The 22,338-nt window shown below is 39.7% G+C and overlaps 1 protein-coding gene and 1 long non-coding RNA gene across 3 annotated transcripts in view; one reads left to right on the plus strand and one right to left on the minus strand.

Annotated features, from left to right (window-relative positions):
- Nucleotides 1-22,338, minus strand: part of LOC5565385 (zinc finger protein 665) — a 42,358-nt gene that overhangs the window by 13,277 nt on the left and 6,743 nt on the right. For both annotated transcript variants that reach the window (XM_021845301.1, XM_021845300.1), the window contains exons 4-8: nucleotides 15,413-15,629; nucleotides 15,194-15,305; nucleotides 15,037-15,132; nucleotides 14,660-14,976; nucleotides 14,297-14,595 (exon numbers count right to left, since the gene is read on the minus strand). In XM_021845301.1, coding sequence (XP_021700993.1) covers nucleotides 14,297-14,595; nucleotides 14,660-14,976; nucleotides 15,037-15,132; nucleotides 15,194-15,305; nucleotides 15,413-15,629 — 1,041 coding nt within the window. The remainder of the gene's footprint in view (nucleotides 1-14,296; nucleotides 14,596-14,659; nucleotides 14,977-15,036; nucleotides 15,133-15,193; nucleotides 15,306-15,412; nucleotides 15,630-22,338) is intronic.
- On the plus strand, nucleotides 55-1,550 carry LOC110676639. Its single transcript, XR_002500592.1, has 3 exons — nucleotides 55-689; nucleotides 747-912; nucleotides 972-1,550. It is a non-coding gene; the product is annotated as an uncharacterized LOC110676639 (long non-coding RNA).

Raw genomic sequence — 22,338 nt, forward strand, 5'->3', positions numbered from 1 at the left:
GTTTAGTTGACCGACTTGTCTCTGACCATCATCCTAGGAGGATGATTGAAGATTTTGTGAATTTTTCATAAATCGCTTTATCATCGATTTATGAAAAATTCTTCCGCTACGGTAAAGTTGTGTTACGTTTAGATATGATTTGCCGCAAAAGCCGTCGTTTGTATGCATCTAGTCAATAAGTTATCATGTTAGCAACATATAAGTTCCAACAAATATGATGCACAACGCAAAAGTAGTTGAGCACCCCTGTCAGAAATCTCTACACATTCCATCCATCGACCACATCTCTGCTACTACCGTTGCACGAGCAAAGAGCGTCCATCCTAATCGAGCAAGCAAACTCACACCGAAGCACAAATCCAATACCATACGGCGAGGGAGAGTGAGATTACGCTCGCAGTCGGCAAATGACCCCTCTCAGCATACCGGCGCAATACTCACACAAGCGAAAGCTGTGTGTTGACGATTGGTGAGAGAACAGAACAGTGGTAGTTCGAGTCAGTCCGGCTTGATGTGCGGATCAGTTTCCGAAAAGTGAAAGTTGTTTTCGTGAATTGCGGTGGCGGATTTCAAGTGCACATCTCGGTGCAGGTGCAGAAAATAGTTGGAAGTGGCAGATATCACGCCGATCAGGATCCACATCCCACGCAGGCCAAAAGATCATTGGCGATAAAGTGCGATCAGTGCAGGTAAATTTAACAAAGTAAGTTTGCCAAACACGTGCTAAAACAATGGCGTTCCACTAGGGTGTTGACGGACAATCCGCTAGAACCGAGCGCGGCATAATCCCGTTCCGCTCCATTGGCATACGGTGGACACGAAACGCCACGAGGAAAGTGAATCACAGCGGCCGACAGGAAGCGCAAAACGGATCTCCCAGGCAGTTGACGTTGATTAGCGAGGAAGCTTTAGGTGAGTCAAAAACAAAATGGTGGTCGATCAGCTTGAGCTTGAATGTGGGATAATTGCAGCGAACCGGCCTGTGGAAGACCGACGCCGAGAGAGACCGACCAACAGCTCGAAGGAGAAGAGACATCGGAAGGCCCCTTTAAGGGTGAGTGAACGAAAATGAAGCCGAATAAAGCACATCCGACTGAAAGCGTAATTACATCATTACAGGGTTTTTGTGTTCCATTTCTGGAACCACTTTTGCCATTGTTGGGCAGTCGCTCAGGCCGTCCGAGTACTGGGTCATCTTTCTTCGGATCCGAGGTGAGGAGAACTCCATCAAGGCAAGACCGTGTGATATTGTGCGCTCAGTTAACGACGGTGGTTGGATACGGCCCGAAACGCTTCAAGACGAACTCGGCCAGCGGCCGAAGGCAGCGCAGTCCCAAGAGACGGTCACCGTGAATCCCATTCATGCTGGGCCGCCCCCCGCCGGTTGAGGGCAAGTTCTTCAGCATCCATCAGTCAAGGAAGGATGAGCTGGCAGGATGGTGCATCAGTCGGGAGCGCGCGGTCGGTGTTAGTGCACAGAAGCGGTGCCGTGAGTACCAGCGCCTAGATTAAGCCAAGTTACGATGATTGGGACGGAGGTATTATGTTAATCTAGATATAAGACAAGCGAAGCTAGAAGTAGGGATCAGGTGTGATGCAATCATAATGGCAATCAATACAAGCAATTAAAATTATCACTGCGTGTTTGAGATTATGTTGGTGCCTTAGCCTTTCAGTGTCTGCTCTGTGGTTCGCTCCGGTAGTTCTGCTCTACCCATACCGGGAACTTTGCAACACTTTTCAAAATTTTCAATTACCAATGGATTCAATACTTCACATCGGATGAGGAGCCTGAGTGACACTTCCGCGAAATGATCTGATAAAGGAAGAACTCCTGCTAATACCTCCAAACTCATTGTATGAGTCGAGTTCATGCAGCCTAACGCAATCCGAAGACAGCGATACTGGATACGCTCAAGCTTCAGAATATGTGTTTTCGCGGCGGATTGGAAACAAAAGCTACCGTATTCGAGGACGGATAGGATTGTAGTGCGGTACAGCTTTATCAGATCTTCCGGATGGGCTCCCCACCATGTTCCGGTGAGAGTACGCATGAAGTTGATTCGTTGTTGGCATTTCTGATACAGATACTTAATGTGCTTTCCCCAGGTGCATTTAGAGTCGAACCAGACCCCTAAGTACATATATGAAAGATCCTGAGTTAGTTCCTTACCCACCATTTGAAGCACTACCTTTGCTGGGTTATGCTTCTTAGAAAAGACAACTAACTTGGTTTTCTCCGGAGAGAATTCGATACCCAGCTTTAAGGCCCAAGTAGACAAATTGTCTAGAGTATCTTGCAATGGTCCTTGCAGATCTTCCGCCCCTGATCCTGTTACAGAAACAACGGCATCATCCGCAAGCTGTCTAAGCGAGCAATTTTCCATGAGACAATCATCTATATCTCTGATATAGAAATTGTAAAGAAGGGGGCTTAAACATGAGCCCTGGGGGAGACCCATGTAGCTAATTCGTGAAGTTGTTGAGGTTCCGTGAGAAAAACTCATTCGTTTCTCAGACAACAAATTATACAAATAGTTGTTCAATAATGGTGAAAGTCCACAATCATGGAGTTTGTCTGAAAGGACGTCAATACATACTGAATCAAAAGCTCCCTTAATGTCCAAAAATACTGATCCCATTTGTTCCTTTCGAGCATAGGCCAGGTGAATTTCTGTTGAAAGCAGCGCAAGACAGTCGCTCGTTCCCTTGCCTCTGCGGAAACCAAATTGAGTAGCTGAAAGAAAGCCATTAGATTCAACCCATTTATCAAGCCGATGGAGAATCATCTTCTCTAACAGCTTGCGCAAGCACGACAACATCGCAATAGGGCGGTACGAGTTGTAGTCGGACGCGGATTTTCCGGACTTTTGGATGGCAATCACTCTCACTTGTCTCCAATCATCCGGAACAATGTTGTCTTCCAGGAACTGATTGTATAAGTTCAACAAGCGCCTCTTCGCGACGTCTGGGAGGTTTTTAAGCAAGTTGAACTTAATTCTATCCATTCCTGGAGCAGAGTTGTTACATGAGAGGAGAGCAAGTGAAAGTTCGAGCATCGAAAAGGGACTATCGATTTCGCTTCTCTCTGTTAAACCATCGCGAACCGTTCCATACACGGGTACGGAGTCAGGACATACTTTCTTGGCAAATTGGAAGATCCACCGAGAAGAGTGTTCTTTATCTTCATTTACCGCTGACGCGTTGCGCATTTTTCTCCCGACGGTCCACAATGTAGTCATCGAAGTTTCTCGCGAAAGCCCGTTGACGAAATTTCGCCAATATCCTCGTTTCTTCGCGTTGACGAGACTACCAAACTTGCGTTCAAGAGAGGTATAGCGCTCGTAGTTTTCCCTAGAACCACGTTTCCGGTATTCTTTAAACGCGGCGGATTTTTCCCGGTACACTGCGGTGCACTTCTCATCCCACCACGGGGTGGGTGGCCGACGTCGAACTTTCGATCCCGGTATTGGTCGACGCTGCGCTTGAAGAGCACTGTTGATGATTAACTCGGATAGGAACTGATATTCTTCCAACGGAGGAAGAGCATTGACCGACTGCTCGCCATCGGAAATCGCCTCGGCATATTTTCCCCAGTCAATGTGTTTCGTGAGGTCATATGCGACGTCGATCTGGCGGACCTGACACGAATTATTGGTGATTGAAATTTTGATAGGCAGATGATCACTACCATGGGGATCCTGAATCACTTTCCACGTGCAATCCAATGATAGCGAATTCGAACATATTGAGAGGTCTAAAATACTTGGAGGAGCTGGAGGTTTAATTCGTGTTGCTTCCCCAGTGTTCAAAATAGTCAAGTTGAAGTCGTCGCATAGGTCATATAACAAGGTTGAACGGTTGTCGTCGTACATTGACCCCCAGGCTGTACCGTGTGAATTGAAATCACCTACGATCAAACGTGGGGCTGGCATAGCGCAGCAGATGTCTGCTAGGTCTCTGCGAGATATCCTGGCACTCGGCGGCAGGTAGACGCTTGCAATGCTAAAGTTTTTCCCTCGTATAGTAACCTGGCATGCAACTACTTCAGTGCCTGTCATCGGGGGAAAATCAATCCTATAAAAGGAGTGGCGCTTATTGATCCCCAATAACACCCCTCCATAACCGTCCCCTCGATCGTGGCGAATAATATTGAAATCGTGGAAAGGGACATTTTTATCAGAAGTAAGCCATGTTTCACAAAGAGCAAATGCGTCACAGCGTGTGCTATGAACTAAAAATTTAAAAGCTTCAATATTTTTAATAATGCTTCTACAATTCCACTGAAGGATTTCGATCATATCTCCGACCTCGTTGGTTGAATTATCCATCGAAAGATATGAAAGATTCAAGAATCGGCCATTTTGAAGTCACTCGCTTAAGAAAAGGTTTTACTAAAGAAAGTGCCATGTTTATTAGGTTTCTTATTGCGGGTGAGACTTCCATTGTATCGAAGATGATTTCCACAATCCCAGAAAGCGTTATTTTGTCGGAAGTTTCGACACGTTCTTGTAGACTTGTGAAAATGTTTGATGGGTGTCTTTCCGAGCGAAAAACTGGGACATCTGGGGTTTTAGATGTTCCCGGAAGTGATGGAAAATCTCCAGGTTTCAATTTAAAGCCTGGAGGTATTTTTTTAGATGTATTTCCATCACCTCTTGACTTTTTCAGGGAGGGTGGAGAATTCTGTTGAGCAACAGGGTCATGGAAAGCTTGCTGACGGTGCCTTCGTGCTATAGCTCGTTTTCGCTTTGTTCCTGTTTGTATAACACTAAATTCTTCACCTGCCTCAGAGTCAGAGCCTTGATCATCATCAGGCAGGGAAGTAAAGAGGTTATGGTTGCGGGCTGGTGGAACAACAGTAGGTGCAATCTTCTTTAGCATTTCTGCGTAAGATTGCTTTGACCGTTGTTTCAGAGAGCGTATTTGATGTTTCTCCCGCTCTATAAACTTCGGGCACGCAGTAAGCTCATGTGGAGCTTGACCACAGCATGCACACTTGGGTTCAGAACTGCAGGCACCCTGCACATGTAGCTCACCGCACTTTGCGCACCGTGGTTTGTTGCAGCAGAAAGGTGATGTATGACCAATTTGCTGGCACTTATCACAGTGCATAACCGTCGGTTTATAGAGGCGAACGGGTAACCGAAGTTTCCCGATCACCAGGTAATCTGGAAGCGCCGATCCGGAGAAGGTTACGCAAAATGAATTCGAGGGCTGTTTTTTGCCATCAGGAGCCACCTGGTTCATTTGTCTGGCATCAAGTATGGCGACTGGAGGGACGGCACGGTTTTTAAACCCTCCAACACCAGATTTGATGTCAGCACAACTTAAATACGGTTCGGTGACCACTCCTGCGATCTCAATTTCTCGACTTGGAAGGTATACTCTGTACTCCATCGAGAAGAGTTTGTAGGCAACAATCTTATTGGCCTGTTCACGATCACTAACCGTGACACGCAGTTTGTCACGGCTGGGAGCATCTACTGATTCGATGCCCCGAAACGACTTTGCCAGATCTTTCTCAATTTGTAATTTGTTCAACGGTTTGCCTTTGGACCGGAAGAAAACCAGAAAGGGACCCTTAGATCCGGGTGGATAAGCTTTCAGGCGGGGGGTCGCTTCCTTAACCGTACCAGAAGAAGAGGAAAGCACCAGGGGTTGATTTGTTTTACGAGTGATGGAGGACGTATCCATTGGCACTTGATCATTGGTCAAAATTTCGTAAGAAGGAGATTCAATAGATTCAACATCTTCGGAAGGGTCAATGCTGGATGAACTGTTTGCGTGTTCTTCCGAGGCGACTGGAAGAAATGGAGAAAGGTTAACTGTATCAGTCGTCTCCATTTCGGCAATATGCAGCGGAATCAATTTTGGGACAACGTTAGAATGTTTCGTACTTGATTCATCATCCGAGGAAATTTCGAAGCGCGACGAACCCCCGCCTTTGTCTTTTGGTTCCATGGGGTAGTATTACCCCTTCAAAAGACAGTTCAAAATATATGTGCAAATAAAATAATATAGTGGACCAAGAAATGTGAACGGTGTTTGGCTGGTTTGCACTTAACGGTAGTTTTAATACCAATGAAAATAATACTAATTGCAAATAAAGGTAATTACAAAATATTTACAATAAAAAAAGGGGAATGCAAAATGTGATTGCACTTTGGGTAAATTAACCACAAATAATGTACGGATTAATAATTATAATAATAATGAAAAAAAAAATGTACAGCAGAAAAAAAAATAACGTTAGAAAAAAAAAACAAAAAGCAAAACAAGGGAATTGCCCTTTAGGGGACTTAATACTAATAATAAATTTATTATGAAAAATGAAAACGAAATTAACGATGAGAAAAAAAAATAGTAAGAAAAGTAATTACCGATGGTAGGTGAATTGATCACCTGCTAACAACGTCGGAGAAAGGACAGACCGTAGACAAAGAGATCGGCACAACGAAGTAAATACTTATTCAATGCATCCAATGTATGCTTCTCCGGTGCTGTTGTTTTCGATAAGCACGTGCTGGTCAGCAGATGGATGTATTGTCCGGGTGCTGCTAGGAATGAAGATTGAGCAGCCGGTTGGCAGCAAACGGCCGCCTGTTGATGTATGGCCTCTGGTGTGCTGATGATGATGGCACAGCGGATGGCCTTGGTTAAAGTTGAACAGTCCAGCCAGAAGACTAGGCTTAAGGCTGGCTGCTTCCGTGGTCCGGAACGCGGGTAAGCGATTATATGCACTATAAAAGTAACCGTAAAAAACCACGCAACGTGGGGAAAAAACAGTTCACTTTGCTGCAAGAATCACTTCACTTGACTCGTAGGTAGCAAGAAAACACGACCGACTCTGGCTAGCGTTCGGAGAGGAATGGGGTTTTTTTTTTGTTACGTGCTGTTTTAAATGTTTGTGTTTTACAATCCAATGACCCTGGAGGGATCGATTTTTGCTTTTTACTGACTATTGAGCAAAAAAATATTACTGCACAATCGTCAAGCATTACGCGAAATACTATTTTTACAAAAAATAAACTATTCTTTCTTTTTTGATTCCCGGCATTCAAAAGATTTAATTTGGAAACACTTAAACAACAAATGTTTACGGTCTATCGCCAGCTTTCTTGGCGAATCCTGATCGTATACCTCCCCCAACCTCCAACTCCGTAGCACTTATGGGGGTGTCGCTGAGTCGGTGGCCTCCAATTAAGTAAGAACTACAACATCAACATTTCCTTCCTCTATCCCAAGTTATGGTAAAGATGGGCGTGGCCGGGAAAAGCGATATTCATGCTTTTAGTATTCTTGTTTATGATTACAACAACTGCCTTGTTCATGAAAGCAGTCAGGATGAGACTATTAAAAAGAAACTTGAATATTGCCACTTTCCAATCTACTAAGTATATTGTAACTACGCTAACGCGAACTCTAATCTTGGTCATCCAAGAACACTCATTAATATATGAATTGTAATATTCCATGTGCGTGGATTTATGTCTGTTACGACTGGTTTCCGACCAGAGTGTTGCGTCAATTCCCGATTTTGTTTGTTTATCGATTTCGTGTTTCCTTTTCAATGTTTTGTTTCAGTGTGTAAGATTTTTGAAAAAATGACTAGAGCTTAGTGACATTTGAACACACGTAGACTAGCATACACTCGTCATACACAGTTTGTTTTTGTTTTCCTCAAAGAAACTTGCACACCCTTTCCAGACTCATCAAAATGCATATGGAAATATTACCCAATTTGAAAAATTTACACCCGGATTCTGGGTGTTTTTCGAGACAGAGTGCATATTGTTTTCCTCTAAGGTTCACAACTACTTCTACACTTGGGCACCCATACCATTGGGCGTGATAACCACTATTGGCATCCCTGGATAGAGGTGATTTTCAAAGTAAAACACACTGAAACAAAAAATTGAAACAGAAACACGATAATCGATAAACAAACAATATCGGGAATTGACGCAACACTCTTGTCGGGAACCAGTCGTCAAGATTTTGAAAAGTTGTCGCTCATATCGTATATGGAGTATTGTGCTCTGCAAGATAAATCCACGTAATGCGGAATGGAGCTTCCAGATTTTTGTAAAATGAGGCCTAAAAAAACTGGAATATTCTAGACAAATCTGGAAGGTGGCTCGTTGCCTCTATCTTGACACACTTCTTGCATCATTATGAGTTTGCTAACCGACACGTTCAGACGCGGAAAAATAAAACGTTGTAAAGTTCAAGCGCGTGTTTTATTCGGACGCCATTCCTACAACTTCAGAAGCGAAATCGAAGAAGTTTTGCTAAAAATGGCAGAAGGACGAATAGAAGAGCTCCTAAAGTGGCTTCAGAAGCACGAAGTTCGAAGTATCAGAAACTGCCTTTATTCGACACCTACGTGTGCTATACGATAGTCATCCGGCCAATTAGATCGCAAAAGAGCAAAACATCGGAGAAGAGGAAATATTGAACAAGTAGATCCGGACTCTCAAGAAGAAAAAGCAAATTGCTGATCTGTGGCTGGAAACGAAGTACTGTATGAAATGCCGAGTTTCGGCTAAAATGTATACGCAGATTGATGGAGCCAGGTAGGAGGGCCGAATGGTTTTTTCGTGTGGTGCGCTGAGTTCCACGACAATTTCGTGGGAAACTTTGGCCACACATTCACAGTGGCAGAAATTATCGATTAGCTGAGGAAAACATTCTCCAGCTGCTAGACATCAGTGATGGGTTATATTCTCAAGATGCAGGAGATTACTTCGCGTACTGACAGCTCGCCCGAAAGACTTAAAAAAACTATAAAATAAACGATTTCCGAAGTCATGTTCTACGATGTTGACGTATATGACGATGGAACTCAATGCAATTATCGTATTTTGTACAACAAAGAAATAAGTTTTCAATGGTGGTAGGCCATTTGGCATAAAGTCGTTTGGCATAATGGTCGTTTGGCATAATAGTCGTTTGGCATAACGAGTCTGAAACCAAGAATTTCTCAATTTTTCGTTTTTCATTTCTATAGAATCTTTCTGTTGACATCAGGCTTGTTTTGGAGTCAATTGGTACAAAATGACACTTTATTCAACAATCATTCACTCTTGAATAAATGTAAGCATATTAGGAAAGTTATTGCCAATAGTATTTTATTATTCATCCAGAAATTACCCTTCTTTCAAATAGTTTGAGTTTCGCTATTGGAACAAACTTTTGGATTGAAGAGCATATATTAAGCACAAATTTACCCTTCTTTCGAAGTCTCTTTTTTCCAAATATGATGTAATCATGATTATAGGTATGAAAACTGTTGATTTAAAATTTCAATAAATTTCTCCTTCTTTTATGCATAAGCTGTTCTTTGGAGCTAAATTTTCTAAGTATTTTTTCTAAGTGCTACTTTTCTCCTAATGTCGTTTCCCCCGAACGCCAGTTCCCCGAATATCCCGTTTCCCCGACTAGCCTCCTTCCCGGACAAGTTTTTAGCACTCATAATTGTCGTAACTTTATACATTTTAAGGTGGTGAACGAACACCCTTCTTTATTTAATTGTCAATTTTACCGTCCTCAGCATTTTTGCCAACATGCGTATAGCCGAGAATGACAGAATACTTCCTTTTTTTATTGCTTATCGTTCTTCCTCGTTCACTATCCAACCACTGAAGATTATTATAGCACCTATTTGAACTGCACCACTTTTCGTGGAAACCGGTCATTCGAGGACTGGTATTCGGGGAACCGGCATTCGGAGAAACGACATTCGGGAAAAGGTATCACAATCACTTCGATGAATCTGAACGCAATTGTTAATGTGTTTTCGTTTTCTTATGCCACAATATTTTTGGCGTCCAATCGTCGATTGGTTTAATCATAAAATTTGCCTTCTTTTAAAAATAGGCTGTTCTTAATATTTATACTGTTTTAAATTTTATCATTTAGTAAAGCTAAAAGTTAACCATTTTTATATTTTGGTGTTTTATCAATTCTTACAATACGTGTTGTTCTTCATCGAGATACGCTGGAAAAAAATATTAGCTCAATCACAAATTTTCTATTATTTCGATAATAGACGGTGTTTTTGATGTACACTCCCAAAACTAAAATTTATGTTGAATCATTGAAAAGTTTTGCCACAAATATTTTCTTTAAAAATGTGTTGTTCCTTTGAGTTATGCTGTGAGAAGATTTTTTGCGTTTGAACCTTAAACATTTTACACGAAAAATAATATGCTCTCGTATATAGCCTATTTTTGCATTATTATGCAATAATAAACCTTTGGATTAGAGCTTTGATAATTTGGAAATAAATTTCCCTTCTTTTATCAAGAAATTAACATCAAGTGTTACGTCCAAACTGGGACAGAGCTTGATCTGCAGCGAAATATTTATGGGCGTTCCCTTTATTAATGGATGCGAACTTTGTTGCCAATTTACTATTCTCAAATATGTATATTCCAACAAGCGAAAAGATCTTCCACCAGACCCATCACCAGTTTTATTTAGTAATGCTCTCTAATGTCACAACAATTTTTGACATTCATAGCTTGAAAATCTCTGAACGAACGCCACGTTTGTTGAGATCCCACCAAAAAAAATAATAATGGGCTCGGTGGTGTTGATCTCGGTAAAAGCTTCAAAAATGCCGATATTCATTATAAGTCAATCATTATGCCAAACGGCCATTATGCCAAATGACCATTATGCCAAACGGCTTTATGCCAAACGACCTTATGCCAAACGGGGTACAATCGTTTTCAATGGTTGGTGTTCTCTTCGAGTCAAATGAAGAATAAGAGTATTAACCCCTCTACCGGCAGCTTCATTTTTTACCGCTAAAATAATATTCAAATCGCGATTTTGTTTCTCGTTATTTTTGCACCATTTTTTCACAAGACCTCCAAAAACTCCTTTAGTTTAAGAAGCCGTGTCAATATTAATCATTGGTGATCTGGTTTTGAAGATATTCCGAAGTTCCTTGGGGGACCGACATTTTCCATATAAAATGTATCTGGCGGTGATTTTGTTTTTGGTCAATTTATCAAAAAAATAAAATGTGTACTATACAATACCAGTTAATTAGGAGCTACTCTGGAAAATTCATACAAATTGGTTAAGTATTCTTGGAGAAATCTGAAAATTACGATATGAGGTTTTTTAGAGCTTTCAAGATCTTTATTTGTCCAGGGTGGTACAGGTCGGACTGGATTATCCGGAGTATCGATTTTTTTTCACTCCGGATAATCAAATCCTCCGGATAATCGAATCGCTAAGGAAAACAAAATTGAAATCTATGACAAAAGCACTTAAATATTATCTTTTTTCGTTTTTTTATTTATATGATGCGGTGGTGTTAGCGTTAGCGTTAGCGTAGTTACGGTATACTTCGTAGATTGGATACTAGCAACATTCATGTTTATTTTTAATAATCTCATCCTGACTACTTTCAGGAACAAGGCAGGGGAGTATACCTTGTTCAAATCATAAACAAGAATACTAAAAGCATGAATATCACTATTCCCGGCCACGCCCATCTTTACCGTAGCTTGGGATAGGGGAAGGAAATGTTGATGTAGCACTTACTTAATGAGAGGCCACCGACTCAGCGACACCCTCATAAGTGCTACGGAGTTGGAGGTTGGGGAAGGTATATGGTCAGGATTCACCTAGAAAGCTGGCGATAGACCGTAAACATTTGTTGTTTAAGTGTTTTCAATTTAATCTTTTGAATGCCGGCAATCAAAGAAGAAAACAATAGTTTATTTATTGTATAAATAGTATTTCGCGTAATGGTTATCGATTGTGCAGTTTTTTTTTTTTTTTTTTTTTTTTTTTTTTCAATAGCCAGTAAAAAGAAAAACCGATCCCTCCAGGGTCATCGGATTGTAAAAACTAACGCGTAAAAAAACAAACATTCAAAATCGCCTGTTAAGATAAACAATCCCGGCGGTACGGTATTTTCAAAAAGAAAGGAAGCGCGTTCGAACTAAACACTCGAGGATAACACAGTCGGGTTTTCTGCTCATAATTCTACGAAAAGCAGAATCGATCCCTCCAGGGTCATCGAAAGGTTAAAAAGCACCCACGACCGATTGTTTGTTGAGTAACACCCGCTCGGGCAGAACGGGCAATATGAACAAAAATATCAAACTCCGAAAAAAAACATTTTCCGTCCAAGAAACGACCAGCAGTTCTACGACGCGGACAAAAACCATCCGGAAGACTTTCAAAAGAAAAAAATATCATTCTGGAACAAACTCACCGGATTGATTCTCTCAAATCATGTGCTGTCTGTCTTTTCCGGATGGTTCGGTGAACTTGAGGCTGCCAAAAACCAACTTTTTCACAGTACTGAGGACACAAACCAAACAAATCACTTTTTCATTTATCACTTTTCACTATTTCATTTCTGAATATGAAATTGTATTCTTATATAACTGGATATTAAAACGGATAGACAATTTTATTTTTCACTTTGAAGACCGTAAAAACATTTTCGCGTCCGATTTCTATTTATATGATGCGGTGGTGTAGCCAGAAATTTTTTCTTCGAACAGTAGGGGTCTTTTTACAAGAAAAAAAAAATTGACCGGCATACACAAAAAACCACTTTTACTAACTCCCCTATTCTTAAATACGTTCTAAACTGCAAAACCATTCATGTTGTATATTGCAATACCAAATTATCTCAGATTTATGCATAAAAATTGAAAAACAAGAACATCAAAAAACAAATTCCAGATAATCGAGTTTAAAATTCCGGATAATCGAGTCCCCGGATAATTGAGTCTCCGGATAATCGCGTCCGACCTGTACCAGAAAAATAAATGCTCATTACTCAAAGACGGCTGCACCAAATTGCTTCATTTTTTCACAACACACTCGCATTAATGTATCATTTCGAGGAGTGAATATCCAAATACGACAAAAAATCGGTAGCCTGAGATATTTACGTGGGTTATGGCTACGTGTCGGTCCCCCAATGAATTTTGGGATATCTCCGGATCCAGATGACCAATTATCAATATCGACACATATTCGAAAACTAGATGAGTTTTTTGAGAACTTGTGAAATAATGGTGCAAAAATATCAAGAAACAATAAGTTATCGCGACTTGAATATTTTTTTTAGCGGTGAAAATGAAGTTGCCGATTGAGGGTTTAATTTAAGTGAAAAAAATATGCCGTCCATTTTGGACGTTAAAACGTCATCTTGATTTTAAGTAGTAGAATGAGTATGAGATCACCTTGTTAGCACTTAACATGTTGTCGACATTCACTTATCGCTATCACTTACGTACCTCTGTTCCTATTCTTCTTTTTCCTGACGTTACATTCTTACTGGAATCAACCCTGTTATTCAGCAACGTTAGTAATACAAACTGGTTATAGAATAGGAATTCGCTGCTTACTTGTTGGAAAATAATGTAGAACACGTAAAAATGGCAAGTGCTTCTGATCAGGCGATTGATAGTTTTTCCAAGTAATTTTGTGTATTTTTCGTAGCTTGGAAATTAAAATGACTTTGTTTTTGATTTAAACCTTGGACCTGGGAGGGAGGCACCGATACTACACACGAAATATAGAACAATGTTTGTTTGAACTGCAAGATAACTCCAGCTTGCCAACAACAATCAAGGCAGGCTTGGGGAAAATCGCTAGTTTTCTTTTGTTGTGTACTTTCGATTTTTCCTGACAAACATGGAAAAAGGGCCACAGTTTTCTATGCACTAAATATTCATTCATATTGGAAAAATTAAATCGATGCGTTTTTCAATGCTTTATATTCAATCCGATTGAAAGGTGCTCACGTGACATTACTTGCATTGTGTGCATGAATTGCTTTTCATTCGATTTTTGTCACTTTTGATGAAATACGAAAATGTGTTACGCGCTTTTTCCATGTTAGTCCAATGTTTCAGATCTGGGCTCACAGTGACAGTTCGTGACAGCGGAATCCCGGCTCACTATGACGTACAGAAATTTTGTATTGGTTTCTCCCTCCCAGCCTTGGACTATAACACGCATTCCTTATATGTCGTTTAACTTATTAAAAATAAGTGTAAAATTATGCCGAAAATTTGACATACATTTCGGCAGTCTAGCGCAGATAAAATCATATTTAAACGTATTTATGAAATTCATAAGATAAATTATTATGATAACACTGGAGGAAGTTTCGTTTAGCATACAACAAAATAAGTTCAGCTAAACTAAATTGTAACATGGAGTATAACTCAATGAACCATTCCCATTCACTGACTATTGTAGAGTAAAAGCAAACATAGTCAAGCATATCACAAATCCTACTTACACTTTTTCTGGGTCGAGCGGTGGTGGCGGAGGTTTCTTTGGGCGACCGCGGCGTCTCTTCTCCGTCACAACGGGCGGTTTCTCCGAAAATGTACGTCGTATGCCCTTTGAGTCGTACATCGGCAGCTGGGGTTTGTAGTCATGTTTATCGTCGTCATCGTCCTCTAGTTCTACAAATTCATCTGCTTCGATGACGGTCTCATACAAAATTTCTTGCGATACATCTTCGACTACTTTGAAATCATTTTGATCATCGTCTTCTTCGACTTTTACTTCGACACAATCAATCGTCTCATTTCTCTGTAAACAGGAAAATTCGTAGCTAGATATATGAGGAAACAAAATCGAGCTTGTCAATCATTACCTGTTCAAACTCAGATTTAGAGTTGCTGGAGTCATCATACCTATCATCTTCATTACTGCTGTGCTCTACTTTCAAGTTGACCAAGCTTTTGGCTTTTGATGTGTTGGGTTTATACACCTTCGTATCATCATTCGAAGAATCACTGTCCCCATATTTGTCCATAGAAGTAATTCGTTCAGCTGATTGCTTGACCACCACTGGCTTTATATCCTCTCTGTCATCTATAGTAATACTAGGGCGATTACGTGGCCTTGGTGGTCCTGAACGTTGAAGCACCTTGCTGACATACACTTGACGATCAGTAAGATTTGGCATAGCTATAACATGGACATGCATTAGTGATAAATTCAACTTTAGAGTTTGTCTACAGTATTTACTTTTGATATTCGGCCTTGGTACAATTTTGTTAGTCAGGCAATGCTGTGGCAATCCACACGTGTCGGGTCGAGCTCGTCGATGTTTTAGAAGGTTACCTATTATTGTGTGATAGAGATTAGTAAAATCTAATGCAGACATACATTAAACCCGTATTACCGATGCAGGAGAAACGACTTCCACAGTAGCTGCAGTGGTAAGGTTTAATACCACTGTGTGTTGTAGAGTGCGTGATCAAACTTTCTCGGTGGGCAAACGCTTTGTCGCATTGCTGTAACGGTATAAATAGATATTTAACATAACGCATAACGTAACTTGCATAACATAACAATTATAACGTTCTTTCATACTGGTATTTCTTGTTAAGTCAATACATACATTACACTTGTAGGGTTTCTCTCCGGTATGCATTCTTTCGTGCACTTTGAGTTGACCCTTGTTCAGGAAGCTGGCTCCGCAATAGTTACACAGATGGCTCTTCTCTCCCACATGCTTTATCATGTGGGCATTCAATGAAGCCTGGGTTAGATATAACGAATTACACTCGCTGCATTTGTGCTTTTTCTCCGTTCCGCATTTGGACCCGATGTGTACCCTGTAAAAGAACGATTTTTGGTTTACCTCATAGATAATTTACTATAATTTCGTATAAATCATATTAATCATCTATGTCAGTGGCTCTCAGCATAACATCAAACGCAGGCTGCAAGTTGTAAATGGCTAGGTATCTAAAAGATTTCTATTTTTATGGCTTCTCTGAAAAAAGCATCAGAGGGATCAAACTTCAAGGTTAACATTAACCCACTCTTTCCAATGGTAGCATCAGAGCTCCATTGATTTTTGACGAACTTACTAGAATATAATTCCATACTCATCAGATCAATCCAAGAGTCAACCAACTGTTTCGATAGTAAAGCTATTGATGAACAATCAAAAAAAACAAACTGATTTCGAAAAATTTAGTCCATTTAAAACATTGTTTGTTCAAGCACTTTATACAAAAACTTGTTTTTTTTTCTTGAAGAAATAGTTGTTCAAAGTCGTGGGAAAGAAAGGGTCAATTGAGGATCTGCAAAGTGTTGTAAAACTTTATTAACACAGTCAAAACTTAAACAATAAGTACATCTAGGAGAAACTTCTTGTCTTCAAACTCCCCTCCAAAACAAGATACATCCTTTCATTTAAAGGCAAACAAAGCTTAAGAAAAACGCTGCTTTACAGTACTCAAATGCCTTTTACAACCTGAAAACAACAGTTTTCACAAGACTATAAAATCATGAAAAATTGTAGGAAATCCCGGAATCCTTGGTCTACCAAAGCTTTCTTTTCGGGTTCGAGAAGAAAATCAAAACTGATTTCTTTGACAGATTACAAGCTGTTTCTGATTGTGAACAGATTCAGCCAATTTCAAATTAATTTCAGATAATCATTTGAATGCTCAACGAGGAGAAATACAGAGAGCCATTGTTTACAACGCATATAGGAAACTGAACTGAAATAAAATATAAGACCAAACAGGAAACTACAAGAAACTCAACAGGAATCAGGAGATAAAAGTCTTCCTAAGGATTCCGAAGAGAATCCCACCGGATATATTTCTAAGAAGGGAGCGGACCTGGTGTAGTGGTTAGAACACACGCCTCTCACGCCGAAGACTTGGGATCGAATCCCATCCCCGAGATAGTCACTAAAAATTTCAGTGACGACTTCCTTCGGAAGGGAAGTAAAGCCGTTGGTCCCGAGATGAACTAGCCCAGGGCTAAAAATCTCGTTAATAAAGATAGACAAAAATATTTCTAAGAAGTTTTTTTTATAAATTATTCATGGTATTACACGTTGGGCGTAGTCAGGATTTCCATCAGGGAGGGGCAAGCGACCACGAAATTTCATTGACGGATATCACGTAAACACGATCATTATACACAATCTCTGCAATCTGTACCTTTCTACATAAAACGTCAAACTATCAAGGACATCCATCCTTTTTTTTTCTTTCGCGATGAGCGACAATGAGTTCGAAACGCGCCTTGGTTCCATCTGTTGGCTGAGTAACGCGTTCTTTAACAAAAAATCATGAATAGAAAAGTTTTTACATTTCGATTAATAGAGTTCCTATTGACTAGCAATTTCGCCCTGGCCAGTTATTGACACGGGTTATAAAAAATTCATTAAATTCCTCCATTCTTAACATAGCATATAACATACGATTTATGACATAGATTCCACTAAAATCGCTTCCGGGAATAATTTCAAAAATTCTCCAAGCGACCCTAAAATAGTTTCCGAAATATTTCTCCAAGAAATCGGTCTCCAGAGATTTTTGCAGGATTTGTTTTTTTACAGCTATTTTTTTTTTTACACTCTTTATTAAGCAGCTCTTCCAGAAATTTACCAATGTTTTCTATCAAATGTATACCTTCAAAAACACAAGGCGAGTGAAAAGATCCCTCCGTAATTCTCAATATATTTTTATATACATTATTCCTAGTAGTTTTTCTGGTACTCTGCCATACATTTTCGATGAATTCCATTAATAATTCTTCTATCAATTTCTTTGGAAGAATTTCTTAATAGATTCCTCATAAAAATGTACCAAGAACTTCTTCAAAAAATATTTTAGAGATAATTCTGAGAAAAAAAAAATGCTGAAAATCCTCGTGATATTTCCTCTATAAATTTGCTTGGATTCTTTCAGAGTTAATACCAATAACAAATTCAACAACTAGGGGGGCAACGTGGCGTAGTTGGCTACACGTTCGCTTCATAAGCGGATCGTCATGGGTTTGTTTCCCAGCCCCCCAACAAAAAAAAAATTCTTCGTCAGTTCGCTTGAAAACTACACGAGCTCCACCCGTCCAACACCATGGCCGTCTGAAAGCGCACTGACAACTGACCCTCTTCTGAGGCTTCTGAGCGAACATGCTCTAATGTACCTGGATAACATGACGATCGACCAACGGCAAGGAATAATGGACGTCTCTCTGGACTCTCTCTGGAAAAGCAACATCACAGGTAACGTAGGATCACATCACAAATAGGTTTCATCGATAAAGCAGATAGGTATATGGACAATGTACTAAAAAGAACAACTGTCAAATTTGAATTCGCTCTTCTTCTTCTTCTTTTTTGGCATTAACGTCCTCACTGGGACAGAGCCTGCTTCTCAGCTTAGTGTTCTCATGAGCACTTCCACAGTTATTAACTGAGAGCTTTCTTTGCCTAAGTTGCCATTTTCGCATTCGTATATAGTGTGGCAGATACGATGATACTCTATGCCCAGGGAAGTCAAGGAAATTTCCATTACGAAAAGATCCTGGACCCACCGGGAATCGAACCCAGACACCTTCAGCATGGCTTTGCTTTGTAGCCGCGGACTCTAATCACTCGGCTAAGGAATTCGCTCTAGTGATGCCCAAGCTGGCGAATAAGAGCTCAATAAGTTATGTAAATGGGGAATGAAAAAAAAACAAATTCAACAAGCCAAAATTACGATAGGAATTCATACATGACTTACTCCACGATTTCTTCAGAAACTCTTCCCAGGTATTTTCTCGACAAGTCTTCTTGGAATTCATTTGAATGTAAAATACACACACTGAAATAAATTGAACAGGCTAATCTATCAGAAATTGTATATAAGCTACACACTGAAAAAAAATTACGGATTACGGTGAAATTTCACCGTAATCTCAACAGCTGAAGTTTCGGTGAAAAATCACCGAACAATCTGTAAAATCGTTGAACACAATCATAAAGAAAAACAAGAAAATGGTTCAACCGGGAATCGAACTCCTGACCTGCCGATCAGGAAGCAGGCTTGCTACCACTAAGCCAGCTTATACTGCTTGAAAGTGGTGTGCAAAAACTGAAACAAAAGGAAGCTCATGCCTGCCAGAGCGGCTGTCACACGATTTCACAGAAGTTCGGTGAAAATAATGCTTTTACCGAACTGTTCGTTAGTATTTCACAGGGTTACAGTAAAATGGTTTGTTTCACGGATTTTTTCCGGTAAAATAGTAGATTTCACCGATTTCTCCGGTAAAATAGCTGATTTCACGGGTTTTGTCGGTAGAATAGTAGATTTCACAGGAAAATCTGTAATTTTACTGTTTACAGTTCAATTTCGGTGATTTATTTTACAGGATACTGCGATTTATTTTAAGTGTGTATACTGCCGTGAATCGCAAGTCAGTCCCATCTGCATTTTCGGCAAAATTGAGTTGAGTCAGATAACTTGACAGGTATTGCAAATTTCATTATACTTTCCGTTGGATCATATTATTGGAAGGAGACTCTCTAATTCCCGCGGCTTTCGCGTAAGTGTCTCTGCTTACGGGTCCGCCACACCCCATTTTGGCCCTTCATACAATGGTATGTTGAATTCAGATTGATAATGAAAATTGACTGTACTGTTAAGTAGAACCGCATGCAGAGCAAGACTCAAGCTAGGATGGTGATCGTAGGGAAAAACAAATTGTGAAAGTTTCATTAAAATTTGAACATGTTTAGATCGTCTGGAATTTTTTGAAAATTCGTATGGAAAACGAGTTTGGAAACTTCACAGTCCATTTCCTCAATGCCTACTTTTTACAGATGGGACTGACTTGCGATTCACGGCAGTATAGTTTCTGCGCAACATGTACATTTCAGAAGCACCTCTGTACTTCTCATTCTTGAAGCTTTTCGAATATAACAATAGTCAAATAAACATTAACGATGCTGGGTTCATACGTGAGTCATATGCTGCAAGCATTTACCTGGTATATGCTTCGTATTTAAATTTTTAAAACAGCCTGTCTCGTTAAATGTTATATGTTGGTATGTGCTGTAAAAAATAAGATCAAGATGCCTGTAGATAAAATCGTCCCATTGATGCTACAACTAGATAACTCGAAATTTGAAATTTTTGACTTCAATATGCCAAAACTTTTTTCTTAATTAGATCTGTAAAATACCTACAGCTCATAAGGGATGGTACACAAATTATGTCACGCTAAATGTCAACCTTTTTGACCCCCCCCCCCCCCTTTGTCACACTTTTTGTATGAGTCCTCTGAAAATTTTGTAAGGCTTGTCACGCTTGGCTCGACCCCCTCCCCCCCTTGGAGCGTGACGTAATTTGTGCATGACCCCTAAGCGTGTGATTCAAAATACACAAGTTAAAGTTTATTTTTGAACCATATCCTCTGCGATTAACCGTCACCTTGTAAAACGGTCTTATTTTCAAAGTTGCACATCCCAAAATTTTGATTTTCGAGTTATCTAGTTGTAGCATTAAAGGGACGAAATAGAACATCTATACGTAAAGTTCTGTTTTATATCATTGACATCTTTTTTAAGGTAAATAAATCATTAAAATGCTAAAACACAAGGAATTTTTAGATAAATAACATTTAGAAATCTATTTTCCAGATTCGTGTCTTTTTTTCCAAACTGGAAGACAAATACAATCGAAACACAACATCAAATCGAGTAACAGTCTTTTCAAAGGTAAACGTTATTCAGTAGTATAGACGGGATTCTGAGAAAACACATTTTATTCCTCCGCGACAGATTCAAGATTTCCTTCCGGTGGGCAAATGCAATTGAGGACCTAATCATATGAGTTGCATATAACTTGAAGTTACCTCGTCCGTTCTCAAGTCAATACTTTATGCGAATCCTATACTGCCCATACTCGCATAACAGTCCCATATTATATGGGATTTCCTATATAAATGGGACTGTTTTGCGAGTATGGGCAGTATAGTGCACAAATATATGCGTTACTAATAGCGTGTAATATCAGAATTAGCCCAGTGTAGGAAGCATTGGATTTAATATGGGGCCCAGATAGCCGTAGCGGTAAACGCGCAGCTATTCAGCATTGACCATGCTGAGGGTCGTGGGTTCGAATCCCGCTGGTCGAGGATCTTTCCGTAAAGGAAATTTGCTCGATTCCCAGGGCATAGAGTATCTTCGTACCTGCCACACGATATACAAATGCAAAAAAATGGTCAATCGGCAAAGAAAGCTCTCAGTTAATAACTGTGGAAGTACTCATAAGAACACTAAGCTGAGAAGCAGGCTCTGTCCCAGTTGGGACGTAACGCCAGAAAGAAGAAGAAGAAGAAGGAAGTATTGGACGAATTTTTGAAAGTCTCTGATCCATTTCCTAGTGTATCCTTGTGAGATTTACTGTCAAATTTTAGGAATTCTTGGAAATTTTCTAAATCTCTTTGAGAATATTTGAGGAACCAAATCTTTAATTAATAATAATTCGAGAATTAATGCTTAAATAAACAACCCTAAACAAAGTAGAAAAATGAACATGAGAAAATCCTAAATAAATTTCAATTATCAAAGGTGTTTTGCAAGAAGCCCAATCAACATTCCCGGCGGAATTCCTAGGATAATATCTTAAAAAATATTTGGTAAAATACTGGAAGAGTCCCTGGATTTCTTATGGAATAAGTGCCTAAGATGTTTAAAGATGTTTGAAGATGTTTAAAAAAGACACCAACACGTTAATGCTTCCAGTGGACGATTATCCTTTGAAGAAAGCACCAAACTAGACAACGGACTAGCATGCAACGCCCAGTGGCACAGTCGAAATACGTTCCTGACGAAAAGTTTTCCGGACTGTAGCGGGAATCGAACCCACACTCCTTGACTCGATGCGGCTAAATGCTTGGTAACACTAACCGCACGGCCACGAAGCAGTGATCTTAATAATATTCCAGGTTTTTTGTAAAATCTGTCTAAATTGAAGAAGGGAAATTTGTGTGTGTGTTTTTTTTAAGAATCTCTAAAACAGTTCTTGGAGGAGTTCTCAAAGGTACGTCTAACCAACTTTTGGATTAGTCAAAGGTTACATTGCACCAAAAAAAAAAACAGAGAAAAGAAATATAAATATTTTACGAATCTTGGAAGGATTTTATGGCGTTTTTCATGTAATTCTTAGGAATTATTTTAGAAGAAAATCCCAACCTAGTTCGAGAATGACTGCATGAAGAAATTTCTTGAAATATGTGTAGATGAATATTTGGAGGAATCACTATTAAATTCTCATTACGTGTTTTGCTAAAGTTGCTAAAACGATTTATGAAGCAATCCCATATATTTTAAAGAAAGTACTGTCAGGATTTCACAGATGAATTCTAGGAAGTGTGTCAAATTCCGTTTTGATTTTTTTTAGAGATTTCATGGAAATTATCTGAGGAATTCATGAACAAACTTCTGGAAAAAATCTAAGAGGCAAAAAATCTTGAAATATTGCTGAGTACTCATTGGCGAAATTAGAGGTATTCCCAGAAATGTATTGT

Source organism: Aedes aegypti, chromosome 2 (assembly GCF_002204515.2).
Source record: "Aedes aegypti strain LVP_AGWG chromosome 2, AaegL5.0 Primary Assembly, whole genome shotgun sequence".
NCBI lineage: Eukaryota > Metazoa > Arthropoda > Insecta > Diptera > Culicidae > Aedes > Aedes aegypti.